This window comes from Chanodichthys erythropterus, chromosome 6, assembly GCF_024489055.1.
Source record: "Chanodichthys erythropterus isolate Z2021 chromosome 6, ASM2448905v1, whole genome shotgun sequence".
NCBI lineage: Eukaryota > Metazoa > Chordata > Actinopteri > Cypriniformes > Xenocyprididae > Chanodichthys > Chanodichthys erythropterus.
In genome coordinates, this window is record NC_090226.1 from 13,334,391 (window position 1) to 13,348,518 (window position 14,128).

Consider the following 14,128-nt stretch of genomic DNA (forward strand, 5'->3'; position numbering starts at 1 on the left):
TAGTTTTTTTTTTTTTTTTAAAAACAATGCTTTGTAATGGAATAAGCTATATAAGCCCATTTTATGTTCATAATCAAATCAGTTAAATCCAAACAATAATGTAGTGTTACTAACTTTTTTTGCACTCAGCAAATAATAATCAATATGCACAAAATAATAACACTTTACAATAAGGTTTGATTTAGTAACAGTAGTTAACATAAACTAGCAATGAACAATACTTCTACAGCATTTATTAATCTTAACGTTAATTTCAACATTTAATAATACAACCGGATTTGGATTGACAGAGTTAATGCACTGTGAACTAGCATGAACATTAATATTTTTTCTAACATTAACAAAGATTAATAAATGCTTTAAATAGATTGCTCACTGTCAGTTCACTTTAGCTAACGCATTAACTAAAAATATGTTATGAAATGAGACTTTATTGTAAAGCGTTAACAATATATCTTTAAGAGTAAATATAGATGAATGACGATTGTTCACGGTAAAAATTAAAATACTGTCATACAGATGCCTAAACCTTCAAAAACTTTTTGAAACTAAATACACTTAAAAATGAGACCTTAACAGGCCTTTTATTTTGAATTTTTTCTCATACTCCAGTCGAGACAGTGTTGCTAATAAGACTGTAAGATCACCATGGTAACACCATATAATTCTTCATGCTCACCCAACACTGTATAGCCATAAAGACCATGCTCATGAGACCACATAATGACAAACGACATGGATAATTTTAATAAGGCCGCCAACAGTTCCAACTTTTTCCCCCCAAAGATTAGATTTATCATCTCCCAGAAGTCTTTTTCCTTCCTCTACAGAAAGATTTTGTAACCATCGTTATTTAGTAAAGTGAGAAGGTACAAATGGCCAGTTGATATATTTAAATTGCTCCTATACTGTTACCAGTCCCTTTGCAAAAAATTCATTCATCATACCAGACAGGTCTATCAAAGCACAGTAGTGTTTTGACATCCGAGTCAAATGCACCAACACAGTCCTGTCTGGGATGCTAAGAAGCTGCTCCTCACGCCCTGCTCTTCTAACATCCCCAGGAACCAATGTCCATTCCTTCCCTTAATAAAACACAGGGAGAGGCACGTAAACCTTTACTCCAGTCCTCTTTTGGGTTGTGGATCAGCGTCATTCGAAAGGCATTCCGAGGCCACTCAAATGTTCAAGTTTGAAGAAAAGATGACCGAGTGGTAAAGACGGAAACAAAGGACAAGGAGCCGATGTTGGGTGGAGATACAGGTCATATACCGATGGACTGCAAGACTCTTCTCTCTACTTCATTCAAGTGGCTTGAAAACATGCTATAGCAAGGCTGCTGAGCAAACTGGGTGAGGAAATCTGTCAGATAAGCCTGTGGAGAAAGACATGAGAAAAACTAAAATAATTTAACTGCATATTATCAGAGATAAAGATATAACATCTGTTTACAGCAAGGCTGAGTTACGAGTTGATGCAAAATGACTCACCTGAAGGTCAATTTGATATATGGGATCCTTCAGAGCATCTGGATCTTCATCATCATCATCCTCATAATAATCATCATCTATGGGGAAATTACAATAACTGTTATTCAATGGCTTATGTGTAGAAAAGACTAAGGCTGCGTCCAAAAACATAGGCGCTGCATTATCAGGCAATGACTTTGTAGGGAACAACAAAATAAAAAAATGAAAAATGTTGGCGATGAACTGAAATGCAGTAAGCTAAATCACTAAAATTACTAACTGGAAATAAAAACTAAAATAAACAAACTGAAACAAATACGTTAAACGTATAAATAGTAATATTTAAAAAAACAAAAACTGATTTAAAGGTGTTGGTAGGAGTCGGTATACCTTAAATGCAATACAGTCACTTTGGATGAAGCCAAATACATACATGTAATATTAGAATGGATGCAAATGTAACCATGTTAGTAATATGAACCTTTACCGTATTTGTTGGAGGCAATGAGATCAGACAGAAGCTGTCCTGCTAGTCCTTCATCTTCCTCATCATCATCCTCTTCCTCTGCCAGATCATCCCACATTCCACCAGAGTCTGCAAAGCAAACATTACTAAACTTAAGATGCCCCCCACGTTTCAATGTCATCAATTAATAGTAATATTAGGGGTAAACAGTTAAACCAACCACATATATACCTTGGCTCCAATCTGCAGGATTTGCTCTATTTGCATTAGCCTCGACCACAGAAGAAAGTTCATTGACGATGAGTTTAAAGATCTTTACCAGCAAAGGAATGTTGGTCCACCGCTGTGGGTCTGAAAGAAACAGATTGGTCAAAATCTGAGGCAATAATAATTTAATTGGCAGTTTAAGAGATCATCTACTTACTCTTGGCTGATTTAGAACGTGTGCAAATTCCCTCATCTGGATTAAAAATTTCATCTCCTTTGACGACTATATCTTGGAGGCGCTTGTCGTTGGTATTGAGACCGTGCTGGAGGAGTTTACACAAGGCGACGGCACTGTGGACAGAGTGATTAGTGTTATTTCAATGCAAGCTGTACAATTCCTTCAAACACACTGGAGACGAGATTGGAAACCCTCACCTGACTTTGCCTTCATACTGGCCGTAGAACAGATGTTGGCGACTCATCCACTCAGCCATGACAAACTCTAGGGCAGGTTTCCCTGTGGGACCTGGAAGACTGCATAGGAATTCCAGCAGAGGCTCCAACTGGATATGGACCAGGTGGGCGAAAACCATGATCAGGGACTGTCAAATGAATAAAGAGGACATATTTCACACTTCATTTGAGCAGCCAGCTGCAGCACAATTCAGAATTATCTGTCATGCAAGAAAATTAATGTTCAATACACAAAAACAAGCAGACATCAATAACTTGCTGTAAAGTAATTACGGTTTATTAAGTGGGTGCTATTTCTGTATCTGTGCTACATCATGCCACACCTGCATTAGGATTCAGCAGTATCCCAGCACCATGGTACTAAAAAATGACTACATTATTTTGCAATTTTGGCACATTATTTTGATTTCTTTTCCTATTAAGAACGGAATGTTCTAACATGCTAACTTCAAATAAAAATAAGGAAATGAAATCGCACATTTTTGACATTGAATTATGTATTTACAGTCCTAGTTTCATTTCACCTGAGGCTTTCTGAGTTTCCATGTTTTGACGACTGGAAAAGAAATGGAAATATGTTCATTTGTTCAAACCCATTTTTGATTCACACTGATTAGTTTATGAACATTCACACCAGAGTCGGCCAATTCGATTACAAATGCGTGAAATGTTTCTTTCCACTACAAATGCAAAGTTGAACCAACGTTAACCGTCAAGTTATTTAAACGTCTTTCCCATGATTTTACATCATGACTTATCCAGTCCTGGAAAGCCCAATTTTAAAATTCTGTGATAATTCCAGGTTTTCCATGACAATGTTTATTTCTTGACAATTATAGGGTTTTTCCAAACTTGACAACAATGACCTCCAAAGACAAAGGGAGACATCTTTCAAAAATGAGATAAAACAAAACACACTTGAATGAATAAATTAAAAAATATATATATAAAAATACAATTATATAATTTTTTATGTTATTAAAAAAATGGTGTTAAAATGACTGTTTAATTGACATTTAAAGTTGACATGTTAACAGTGACAGCCCTAAAACTACATTTTGTAAAAAAAAAAAAAATTTTTCTCCTCTAATTTTCCATGGACCACCAGTACCCGCTGGTGGCCCCAGGGCCAAAGTTTTAAAACTGCACCTTGAAGGAACACTCCACTTTTTTTGAAAATAGGCTAATTTTCCAACTCCCCTAGAGTTAAACAGTTGAGTTTTACCGTTTTCGAATCCATTCAGCCGATCTCCGGTTCTGGCGGTACCACTTTTAGCATAGCTTAGCATAGTTCATTGAATCTGATTAGACCGTTAGCATCGCGCTTAAAAATGACCAAAGAGTTTTGATATTTTTCCTATTTAAAACTTGACTCTTCTGTAGTTAAATCGTGTACTAAGACCGAAAGTTGTGATTTTCTAGGCTGATATGGCTAGGAACTATACTCTCATTCCAGCGTAATAATCAAGGAACTTTGCTGCCGTTCCATGGCTGCAGCAGTGCAATGATATTACGCAGCGCCCGTGAGCCCCTGCTTGCACAGGGAACGCGCCTTGCTTAGTACACGATTTAACTACAGAAGAGTCAAGTTTTAAATAGGAGAAATATCAAAACTCTTTGGTCATTTTTAAGCACGATGCTAACGGTCTAATCAGATTCAATGAATTCTGCTAAGCTATGCTAAAAGTGGTACCGCCAGAACCGGAGATCGGCTGAACGGATTCGAAAACGGTAAAACTCAACTGTTTAACTCTAGGGGAGTTGGAAAATGAGCCTATTTTCAAAAAAAGTGGAGTGTTCCTTTAAAGGTAGCCTGACTTCGTCATACTCATATTCTAGGCAGAATGTGAGTCTGATACTGCTCCATTGCACTTGAATTATGGGGCATGTCTTAACCGAACCAGTAAAAAACAACAACTCTGCACTCAATTGGATAGACCTACAACCAATCAGAGCAACGCAGTAAGTGACGCATGTTGAACTTGTTACTTAAACTTTTGCCGAATCCCGTTGGAAGGACGGCAAACACCTCTTTCCCATCGACAAATGCCTTAATTGCGGTTCTTTTTTCGTCTTTTAAAATTAATGCGCTGTTGATTTCTTTTATTACAGACGTGATAGCGGAATCTAAACATCTTACTTCTCCAGCTGCAGTCATCGTTGGTGAAAACCAATTCAACCCAAACGCTCTTTGATGACGTGGGTGGTTACGTAACCGCAGATAGCCTGTCCATCATCGATTAAAGCCCGCCCTGGCAATTTGATTGGCTCGGCCTTCTGGGAGCCGAGCATAATTACTCCACAATGGATTCACAGACCGAACTTCCCGTCCAAAAAATGTTGTGGGCGGTGTTCGGGCTGGCACCCAGGCTACCTTAAAGGTTTAGTTCACCCAAAAATGAAAATTATCCCATAATTTGCTCACCCTCAAGCCACGCTAGGTTGCTTTCAGTTAAACACAATCTGAGTTATATTAAAAAATATTCTAGCTCTTCCAAGCTTTATAATGGGAATGAATGATAACTGATATTTTGAAGCCCAAAAAAGCGCATCCATCCATCATAAAAGTAATCCATACGGCTCTAGGGGATTAATAAAGGCCTTCTGAAGTGAAGCGATGCGTTTTTGTAAGAAAAATATCCATAATTATAACTTCTTACATATTATACATATTTATAAATTCTCATTTTAGACTTCTAATTCATGACCAGTGTTTTGTTTTGCTCTATCCTCTGCGCTTCCATGTTCGTCAACACGTCATGCGTCAGGTCAAAGTTCACTCTTCCTCCGAGAATCGACTTGCGTATGGAATCCAGTGATTCTAGTTTATAAAGTTATAAATATGGATATTTTTCTTACAAAAACACATCGCTTAGCTTCAGAAGACCTTTATTAACCCATCGAGCTTGCTTTTATGATGGATGGATGTGCTTTTTTGGGCTTCAAAATATTAACTATAACTAACATAACTATTCACTCCTATTATAAAGCTTGGAAGAGCCAGAATATTTTTTAATATGACTGAAAGAAAGTCATATACACCTAGGATGTATTAAGGGTGAGTAAATTATGGGATAAATTTTAATTTTGGGGTGAATTAACTCTTTAATGATCAAACCCTACCTGCATCACACTGAGGGTCTCGGCCTGCTGCATCTTGCTGAGAATAGCACGTAGTATTTGGTCCAGCTGGTCAGCCAACTGAGTGCCAGCCCGGGCAATGAGAGTGGACACCAGACGACCTACAAAAGCAGCGGTGAACTCAGACGTCCTGGGGTCCAGGAGCTGACTGACAACCTGCATGACATACCACAGGCCACTGTGGCCTTGCTCATCTTGCCACTGGGCAATCTGCTCCAGCGCGACGGACACATAGGCCCTCAAGCATTCGCCACCATTCTGAGAAAATCAACAATGATGTGAGTTAGATAACAACTGACACAAGGACTCTGAAAAGATATAAACAGATTTTTGTTTCTAGGAAAGTGATGCTACCTGCATTGTGGTGTTGTCATCTGTGCGGAGGGTGCACTGGGCCACCGCAGGAAAGGCTTGGCACACAAGCATGTCTGACAGGGGGGGCTTAGTGTTACGAACAACTGTAGTCAGGATATCTATGGACGTCTGCAAGAACAGAAAATATGTATTACTTACAGAAAACAGTTTAGATATGGAGGTAGAACAAAATGAGAAGTTTATCTTACAGCACAAAGGCCAGATGGGATTTTATCAGGCGGTGCCTGCATAATGCTAACAAGAGTAGGAATGAGGCGCATTTGCATGGGTCCTTGGCAAGCTTCAATCTGGGCAAGCTCCTTGAAGATGTCCTGTGCTAAAGATGCTACAACTGGATCTAACAGAAAGAGAAACGAAAACAAGCCTCAAGTAATCTTCTAACCTACAAGGCAAATGATACTGGATGTTGACTATAAAATGATCTTACCATTACTGTACTTAAGGAATATGGCAATAGTGAGCGGGCATATTTTGTTCTCAGCACTCGTGGTGAAAGCTGGATCCACGGTGCAAACAATACAAAGGGTTTCCATGACTAAAGTGAGAACTTCAGAGCTGAACTGAGCCGCGAGCTGCACCAGCCCTTCCAAGACACTGGGCAGGAACGGCTGCAGGACGTGGGTACTCTCCGACAGCTTGAGTTGATCACAATACCTGTGAAACAGATATAAAGAGAGAACATGTTAAAAAAAAAAATACACTACAGTTCAAAGATTTTTTAATGTATTTGAAAGTCTCTTATGCTCTCCAAGGTTACATTTATTTAATATAGTAAAAATTATAATATTGTGAAATATTTTTGCAATTTGAAATAACGGTTTAATATATTTTAAAATGCAATTTATTCCTGTAATGGCAAAACTGAATTTTCAGCAGTCATTAATCCAGTCTTCAGTGTCACATGACACTTCAGAAATCATTCTAATAATATGAAAACAGTTGTACTGCTTAATATTTCTGTGGAAACGGTGATCAATTCTGTCTGACAAATTGAAAGTTCAAAAGATCATTATCATTTGGAATAGAAATCTTATTTGAGATTATTTGCAATAGAAATCTTTTGTAACATTATGTAATGTTGTTACTGTCACTTGGAGCAATTCAGTGCATCCTTGTTGAATAAAAGTATTAATTAATTTCTTTCCAAAAAACAAACAAACAAAAACCTAGTCCCTATGGACTCCAAACATTTGAACAGCAGTGTAAATGACAATGGACTGCAGAATTATTGAATATTCATACACACTGGCAATGATTTGAAATAATTAAATTGTTGTGCAATTCAGTTTAAACCACATGTGACCCTGGACCACAAAACCAGTCATAAGGGTCCATTTTTTGAAACTGAGATTTATACATCATCTGAAAGCTGAATAAATAAGCTTTCCATTGATGTATGGTTTGTAAGGATAGGATTTGGCTGATACACAACTATTTGAAAATCTGGAATCTGAGGGTGCAAAAAAAAAACAAAAAAAACAAACTTGAGAAAATCGCCTTTAAATTTGTCCAAATGAAGTCCTTAGCAATGCATATCCACTCATAAAAATACATTTTTTATATATTTACGGTAGGAAATTTACAAAATATCTTAATGGAACATTTGAGAAAAATCGATACTTTTGACCCATACAATGTACTGTTGGCTATTTCTACAAATATACCCGTGCGACTTATGACTTACCCCCAGATAGCTCTCACAGCGGAGATCCGAACAGAGGGTGGCTGGCTCTCATGTAGACCACTCACAGTGGCCTGTAGGAACTGCTGAATGAGCTCTGGGGACATCGCTGCAGTAAATCGACTGGCTGCCCATAAGGCCCGGCCCAACAGGAATGGAGAGGCTGCTGGGAATTGAACAAGTGGATCAGATCCTGTCATTACACTCCAGCCATATACAGACGTAAGATCAACATGAAAAGTGTCGAGGTTACCTGGTAAATTGAGGTCAGCAAGGATGACATTGGCAAGAAATCCATGCATGTCAAACTGCACACGACCGTTCTTTACATTCTCTGTGATGATGGTCTTGACTGAACCCAGGGCCAGCATGCAAGCCTCATGCACCTTCCACCTGCATATACCATGGAAAGATATTGATGTAAAGCAACCCACTGAAATACAAAGCTTGGTTGTGACAGAGGATGTGTTCTCGCTTTACCAGTGTTCACTGCCTGCGTTCTTGGCTTGCTCTGCCTCCTGGAGGTGCCGCGTTGCAGCCGCCGCTAAAGCAGCAGCGCTCTCATTCTGAAACTCGGCAGCAACAGCCTGATGGACGAGAGGATGCGTTAGAGATAAAGGAGGGAAAATAATCAAACACCCACAAAGAAACTTTGTGCTCTCACCAGCAACAGATCCTGTGCTGATATCCGGACCGAATAAGAGAATGTGTCGTCATCCTCATCCTCAACAAACTGCTGTGGATTGGCAGTCCATACCTTGATCTGTGAGACAGATGACAACGTGAAGATAAAAGCTATAAAAAAAAAAAAAAAAAGACTCAAGACACAAACTCACACCTCCCACAAACCTGATCCTCCGTGATCTGCATATAGAGGATGATGTAATATATGAGCTCTGGTAGAGCTTTCTTCACTGTGCTCTTGAACTTCTTGTTCTCGAGGAGAGTGTGAACAAACTCAAAGATGCTGAAGACGAGGTTTTCAAAGCCAAGGACCTCACCTGTGACATTGACAATGAATTAACAGAGTCCAATGCTTACTAAACCAATCTGAATAACAATGATGATCAATTACAAAATCTAGTGCCACACACCATCCGAATCAACTGGATCATCCACTTCTTCTGTGTAGTTGACCTCAGTTCTCACATAAGTACATGACTGGTTAAGAAAAGTACTTTAATATGTTATTGAAATGACTGGCACCAATAAAAACATCAAATGGGTCTAAGATATCAATGGTGATAGGTTAAACGTGGTAAAAGCTGTCAATGAATGGATATAAGGAGGCACTCTCTGTCAGGGTGTTCCACACAATAGGTAGAATCTGTTGCATGGAGGACACCATGGGTTTGGGGAAGTTCTTCACGAGAGCAGTCACTGCCTATAGAGAGATAACACATAATTACAATTACATCATGAGGAGAAAAAAAAAAGTATTTTCTGCATGAGAGAACAACTAGTCACCTTTAACACTTCCATTTTCAGGCCACTATCTGAAGTGGGTCCGTCTGGGATCTGCAGAGCCTGTATAAAGGCCTCTGTGAACTGCTGTACCACCGGGAAGATCAGAGTATTGGCAGCACCCTAAAATCAAAAACAACTGTTTCAAACTTTCGGTTAATCATTTAATATGTTTACAGTTAAAAACTGATAAAATGTTAATCAGCTGAACCTTATTGTGAAGTATTAAGGATTATAAACAATTTTTTATTAAAGGTGCCCTAGAATTAAAATTTTATTTACCTTGTCATAGTTGAATAACAAGAGTTCAGTACATGGAAATGACATACAGTGAGTCTCAAACTCCATTGTTTCCTCCTTCTTATATAAATCTCATTTGTTTAAAGACCTCAAAAGAACAGCCGAATCTCAACATAACAGACTGTTACGTAACAGTCGGGGTGTACGTCCCCAATATTTGCATATGCCAGCTCATGTTCAAGGCATTAGACAAGGGCAGCCAGTATTAACGACTGGATCTGTGCACAGCTGAATCATCAGACTAGGTAAGCAAGCAAGAACAATAGCGAAAAATGGCAGATGGAGCAATAATAACTGACATGATTCATGATATCATGATATTTTTAGTGATATTTGTAAATTGTCTTTCTAAATGTTTCATTAGCATGTTGCTAATGTACTGTTAAATGTGGTTAAAGTTACCATCGTTTCTTACTGTATTCACGGAGACAAGAGCCGTCGCTATTTTCATTATTAAACACTTGCAGTCTGTATAATTCATAAACACAACTTCATTCTTTATAAATCTCTCCACAGTGTAGCATTAGCCATTAGCCACGGAGCACAGCCTCAAATTCATTCAGAATCAAATGTAAACATCCAAATAAACACCATAATTACGCGATTAGACATGCATGATGAACACTTTGTAAAGATCCATTTTGAGGGTTATATTAGCTGTGTGAACTTTGTTTATGCTGTTTAAGGCAAGCGCGAGCTCCGTGGGCGTGAAGCACGAGAGTTTAAAGGGGCCGCAGCATGAATCGGTGTATATTTAATGATGCCCCAAAATAATCAGTTAAAAAAATGAATAAAAATAAAAATCTAATCTAATTTTGAGCTGAAACTTCACAGACACATTCAGGGGACACCTTAGACTTATATTACATTTTTTGAAAACACGTTCCCCGGCACCTTTAATGCTTATGAAATAAGTGTCTTATGCTCACTCACTAATGCTGCATTTATTTGACCAAAAAATACAGTAAAAACAGTTATATTTCAAAATATTATTACAATTCAAAATAACTTTTCTATTTTAATATATTTTAAAATGTTATTTATTACTGAATCAATGCTGAATTTTCAGCAGCCATTACTCCAGTCTACCGTGTCACATGATCTTTCAGAAATCATACTAATATGCTGATTTCATGCTTCATTTTTGTGGAAACCGTGTTACACAATCAATATTCTTTGATGAATAGAAAGTTCACAAGAACAGCATTTATTTGAAATAGAAATTTTCTGTAACATTATAAATGTATTTACTGTCACTTTTAATCAGTTTCAATTGAATCTTACTGTAAAGTGATCTCTGTTTATCTATGAACTTACCTTTGCTACTTCATCAATCGCACAGATGAGATTGGCACACGTGGTGAAGATCTCAACTGATCTGGATCGTGTGCGAATACTGTAAACCTACAACAGTAATCACAGAGCAACACAACAGTTTTTACACACGATTATCTCAAAAGCATGGACTGTACTGTGTTTTTAAGCTGAGCACAATACCTCTGCCATGGTAAAAATCTTGTACATTTGAGGCAAAATGACAGGTGCAACATCAGGCATCTGCACATCAGTCACCTCTCGTGTAAATTCTACGAAACACATAACACGTTGCTTAATAGCAGCGCAAATACATTGTCACTTCTTGTGACTGTGATGAAGTGTCATAGATGCTCTGAGTTATTACCCGTGAGGACCCTCATGGCACCGTGTACAGCGTTAACATCCCCACTGGCCAGCATGTCCATGAGGAGCTTGAAGAGCCCGGGCCAAGCTTCAGGCCAGTCCCAGTGCGCAATAGCTGACAGGGCGTAGGCCACACTGGAGCGCACCTTACTAATGGCTTCCCGCAAACCACCTGGCAGCAGCTCACGGATCGCAGCTTTTGCCTGAACAGAAAGAGACATAAGAAGCAAATTAACATCACGCCACATCTTCAATACTCTTCAACGTCCAGACATAAATATGCGGTTCTAACCCATTCAGTCGTCTCCGGAGGCCTATATTTCTCTGACTGGGAGCACCAGTGGGTCTCAACATACTGCTTCAGAATGACAGAGGCCAACTATAAGAGACACATAGCAAACAAATTAAACAAACTTAACTGTTGCAAACAAATACTTGTTTTCTGTTCATTTATGCTGAAAATATCTAATGTCAACTAAGTCTTACTTGGCGTATAGCAAGCGCTCCATGTGGGTCGACAGTGAGCTCCGCTAGATGAACTCCAAACTCTAAAAAACAAGTGCAAAAATATTATGTCATTTTCTGCAGGGAGCCAAAAACAACCACTAGCAACCAAATGAATATCGCGTAGTCAGGCGAGTACAACCAAAGACACATTTCTAATGTATGCTTCATTCACAGCAACACAGCGCTGCCATATCTTTTATCATCCACGGATTTAGCTCAATGAGAGGCTTGTGGCCAACAGACAATGTTACTGCTGACACTCAACACACAGCTGTAGCCTGAGAGAGAGGCCACAGCCAGTGACTGATTTTTAAGGGAAAATTTTATGTGGACAGATTTTTTTTTTCTAAACATAAAACACACATAAATACTCTACCATTCAAAAGTTAGGGGTCAATAAGATTTTTTAAAGGCACTAGTTATATTCAGCAGGGATTCAATATATTGATCAAAAGTGACATGAAAAAACATGTTACAAAAGATTTCCATTTAAAATAAATGCTGTTAAAATGTTTTATTCATAAAATAATCCCACAAAATATATTAAGCAGTGCAACTGTTTTCAAAATTGATAAATGTTTCTTAAGCACTTTTTCTATAAAATCCTCATCAAGCATGGACATTTTTAAAAAGAACTTGAAGACCTAATTATTTTATCAAGCTTTCAGAGTTTGATTAGGTCAAATGTGAGTGACTGATGGCATGATTTTCTTGCCGTTGTGTTTGGTTGTCATTTTATGTTTGCATTAATTTTATATTTATTTACTATTTATGGACAGCACTTTGGTTCATTTTTATGGTTTTGAAAGTGCTTTACAAATAAAAATTGAGTTGAGTTGACTAAATTAGAATATCAGAATGATTTCTGAAGGAATAATGATGCTGAAAATTCAGCTTTGCAATCACAGGAATAAATTACATCTTAAAATGTAACAAAATAGAAAATAGTGATTTTTTTTATTATAATAATTATTCAGAATGTTTTCAACTATAAATGTAGCCTTGGTGACTACTTTCAAAAACATTTTTAAAATCTTTTAAATGGTAGTGCACTTTCTACTGAAGAAATTATATTGGAATTCTCAATAAGAACAATTAAAATCAAGCATATAATGCTACAAATAATGCAGAAGATAACATAACTACAACAATAAGCGCTCTGCTAGAATACCATTTGCCAGACACTGTTAGAAAATGAATAAAGAACATGGTTTAATAGGCCTAGAATTAAATATTGTGTAAAATTCTCTGGCTTTATTGAGTCCTGGTTAGTCTGTGACAATGAAACTGACTCAAAATGAGTGAGTGGGTTTTATCCACCACACTATCGAGGGGTACACATCCTCACCAATATTCAGATTAGTGGCCAATTCAATCTTTAATTCTTAAACTCATAGATTTTGTTATATCTTTGATCAAAGCTACTGACTCACATCCAGCATCCACATAATCAAGACTTTTTTTTCCCGCGAAACAAAAATCAATCACCATTCACTTTTATTGCATGAAAAGGTTGCACTGAAAAGTTAATGGTGACTGAAGATGTCAGCCTTTAACACCCACAGAAATAAGTCAAACGGGTTTGGAGCAACATGAGCTTGAGTAAACGACAGAATGTTGATTTCTTTGGGGTGAACTTAGAAACTTAACAGACGCTAAAGTATTTATATATTCTCACAAACATGACGCGTATTTATCAACACGAAATTACCGTCACGTGAGTGAGTTTAAAAGCGAAACTGACTAAATGTAGATGAACAGAAAAGAACAGAACTCCTCACATGGAATCTTTTCATGTGACTAGAACCATCAACTATAAATGCGGGAACATGTTGGCTGCACATGCGTTTGCCTCCTCAGTTCATGTTAGCAAATTGAGCGAAAGTATATGAATGATAAACACGGTCGAGAAGCATCATAAAATCAGCAAACGTGCATTTAAAATGAAAAGGCGTGTGTTCTGGAAGGCCCGTGTGTGAAAATGTGCACTTCACATGGTGTCATGCATGTTGTGGCAGCATCTCACGTCAGTTCTTACCCTCCGTCACTTCCAACACTTTAATGCGCTCCTCCGCCGCAGCACGCACTTCTTGCACCGGCGACAGAATGGCGTTCAGTGCGTCTATAAGAGTCTCCTTCAGCCCTTTATCCACCTGGTCGAGAGTCGAAACCGGGCCGGGACCCGAGGCGCCCATACCCGCCATATTTTTGCCAGTTTTACTGAGGCTCACGGAGAGATGACCGGGGACCCGACGGAAGGATGCACAGCGCGCCAATGCACGTTTAGGGAGGGACTATAAAACGATGAAATGTTGCCATTCGTGAATCATTGGTGCTTTCATGACCATAATGGCTCCATCCACA

General features: G+C 38.2%; 1 protein-coding gene across 2 annotated transcripts; it reads right to left on the reverse strand.

Moving 5' to 3' along the window:
* Nucleotides 1–47: 47 nt before the first annotated feature.
* On the reverse strand, nucleotides 48–14,033 carry ipo9 (importin 9). 2 transcript variants are annotated; one of them, XM_067388135.1, is made up of 24 exons: nucleotides 13,803–14,033; nucleotides 11,744–11,805; nucleotides 11,550–11,636; nucleotides 11,259–11,460; nucleotides 11,075–11,163; nucleotides 10,895–10,981; nucleotides 9,281–9,400; nucleotides 9,097–9,197; nucleotides 8,908–8,966; nucleotides 8,663–8,814; nucleotides 8,478–8,576; nucleotides 8,294–8,400; nucleotides 8,067–8,206; nucleotides 7,817–7,976; nucleotides 6,560–6,786; nucleotides 6,321–6,469; nucleotides 6,112–6,240; nucleotides 5,740–6,015; nucleotides 2,578–2,744; nucleotides 2,360–2,493; nucleotides 2,167–2,286; nucleotides 1,957–2,064; nucleotides 1,491–1,567; nucleotides 48–1,375 (listed from the first exon to the last, which is right to left on the reverse strand). In XM_067388135.1, the coding sequence occupies exons 1-24, from the start codon at nucleotides 13,966–13,968 to the stop codon at nucleotides 1,265–1,267; spliced, it is 3,129 nt and encodes a 1,042-aa protein (XP_067244236.1). In that variant the 5' UTR covers nucleotides 13,969–14,033; the 3' UTR covers nucleotides 48–1,264. The 2 variants fall into 2 exon arrangements, with proteins under 2 accessions (XP_067244236.1, XP_067244235.1); XM_067388134.1 differs by having other exon boundaries at nucleotides 49–1,375; nucleotides 7,817–7,979.
* Between the last annotated feature and the right edge of the window lie 95 nt (nucleotides 14,034–14,128).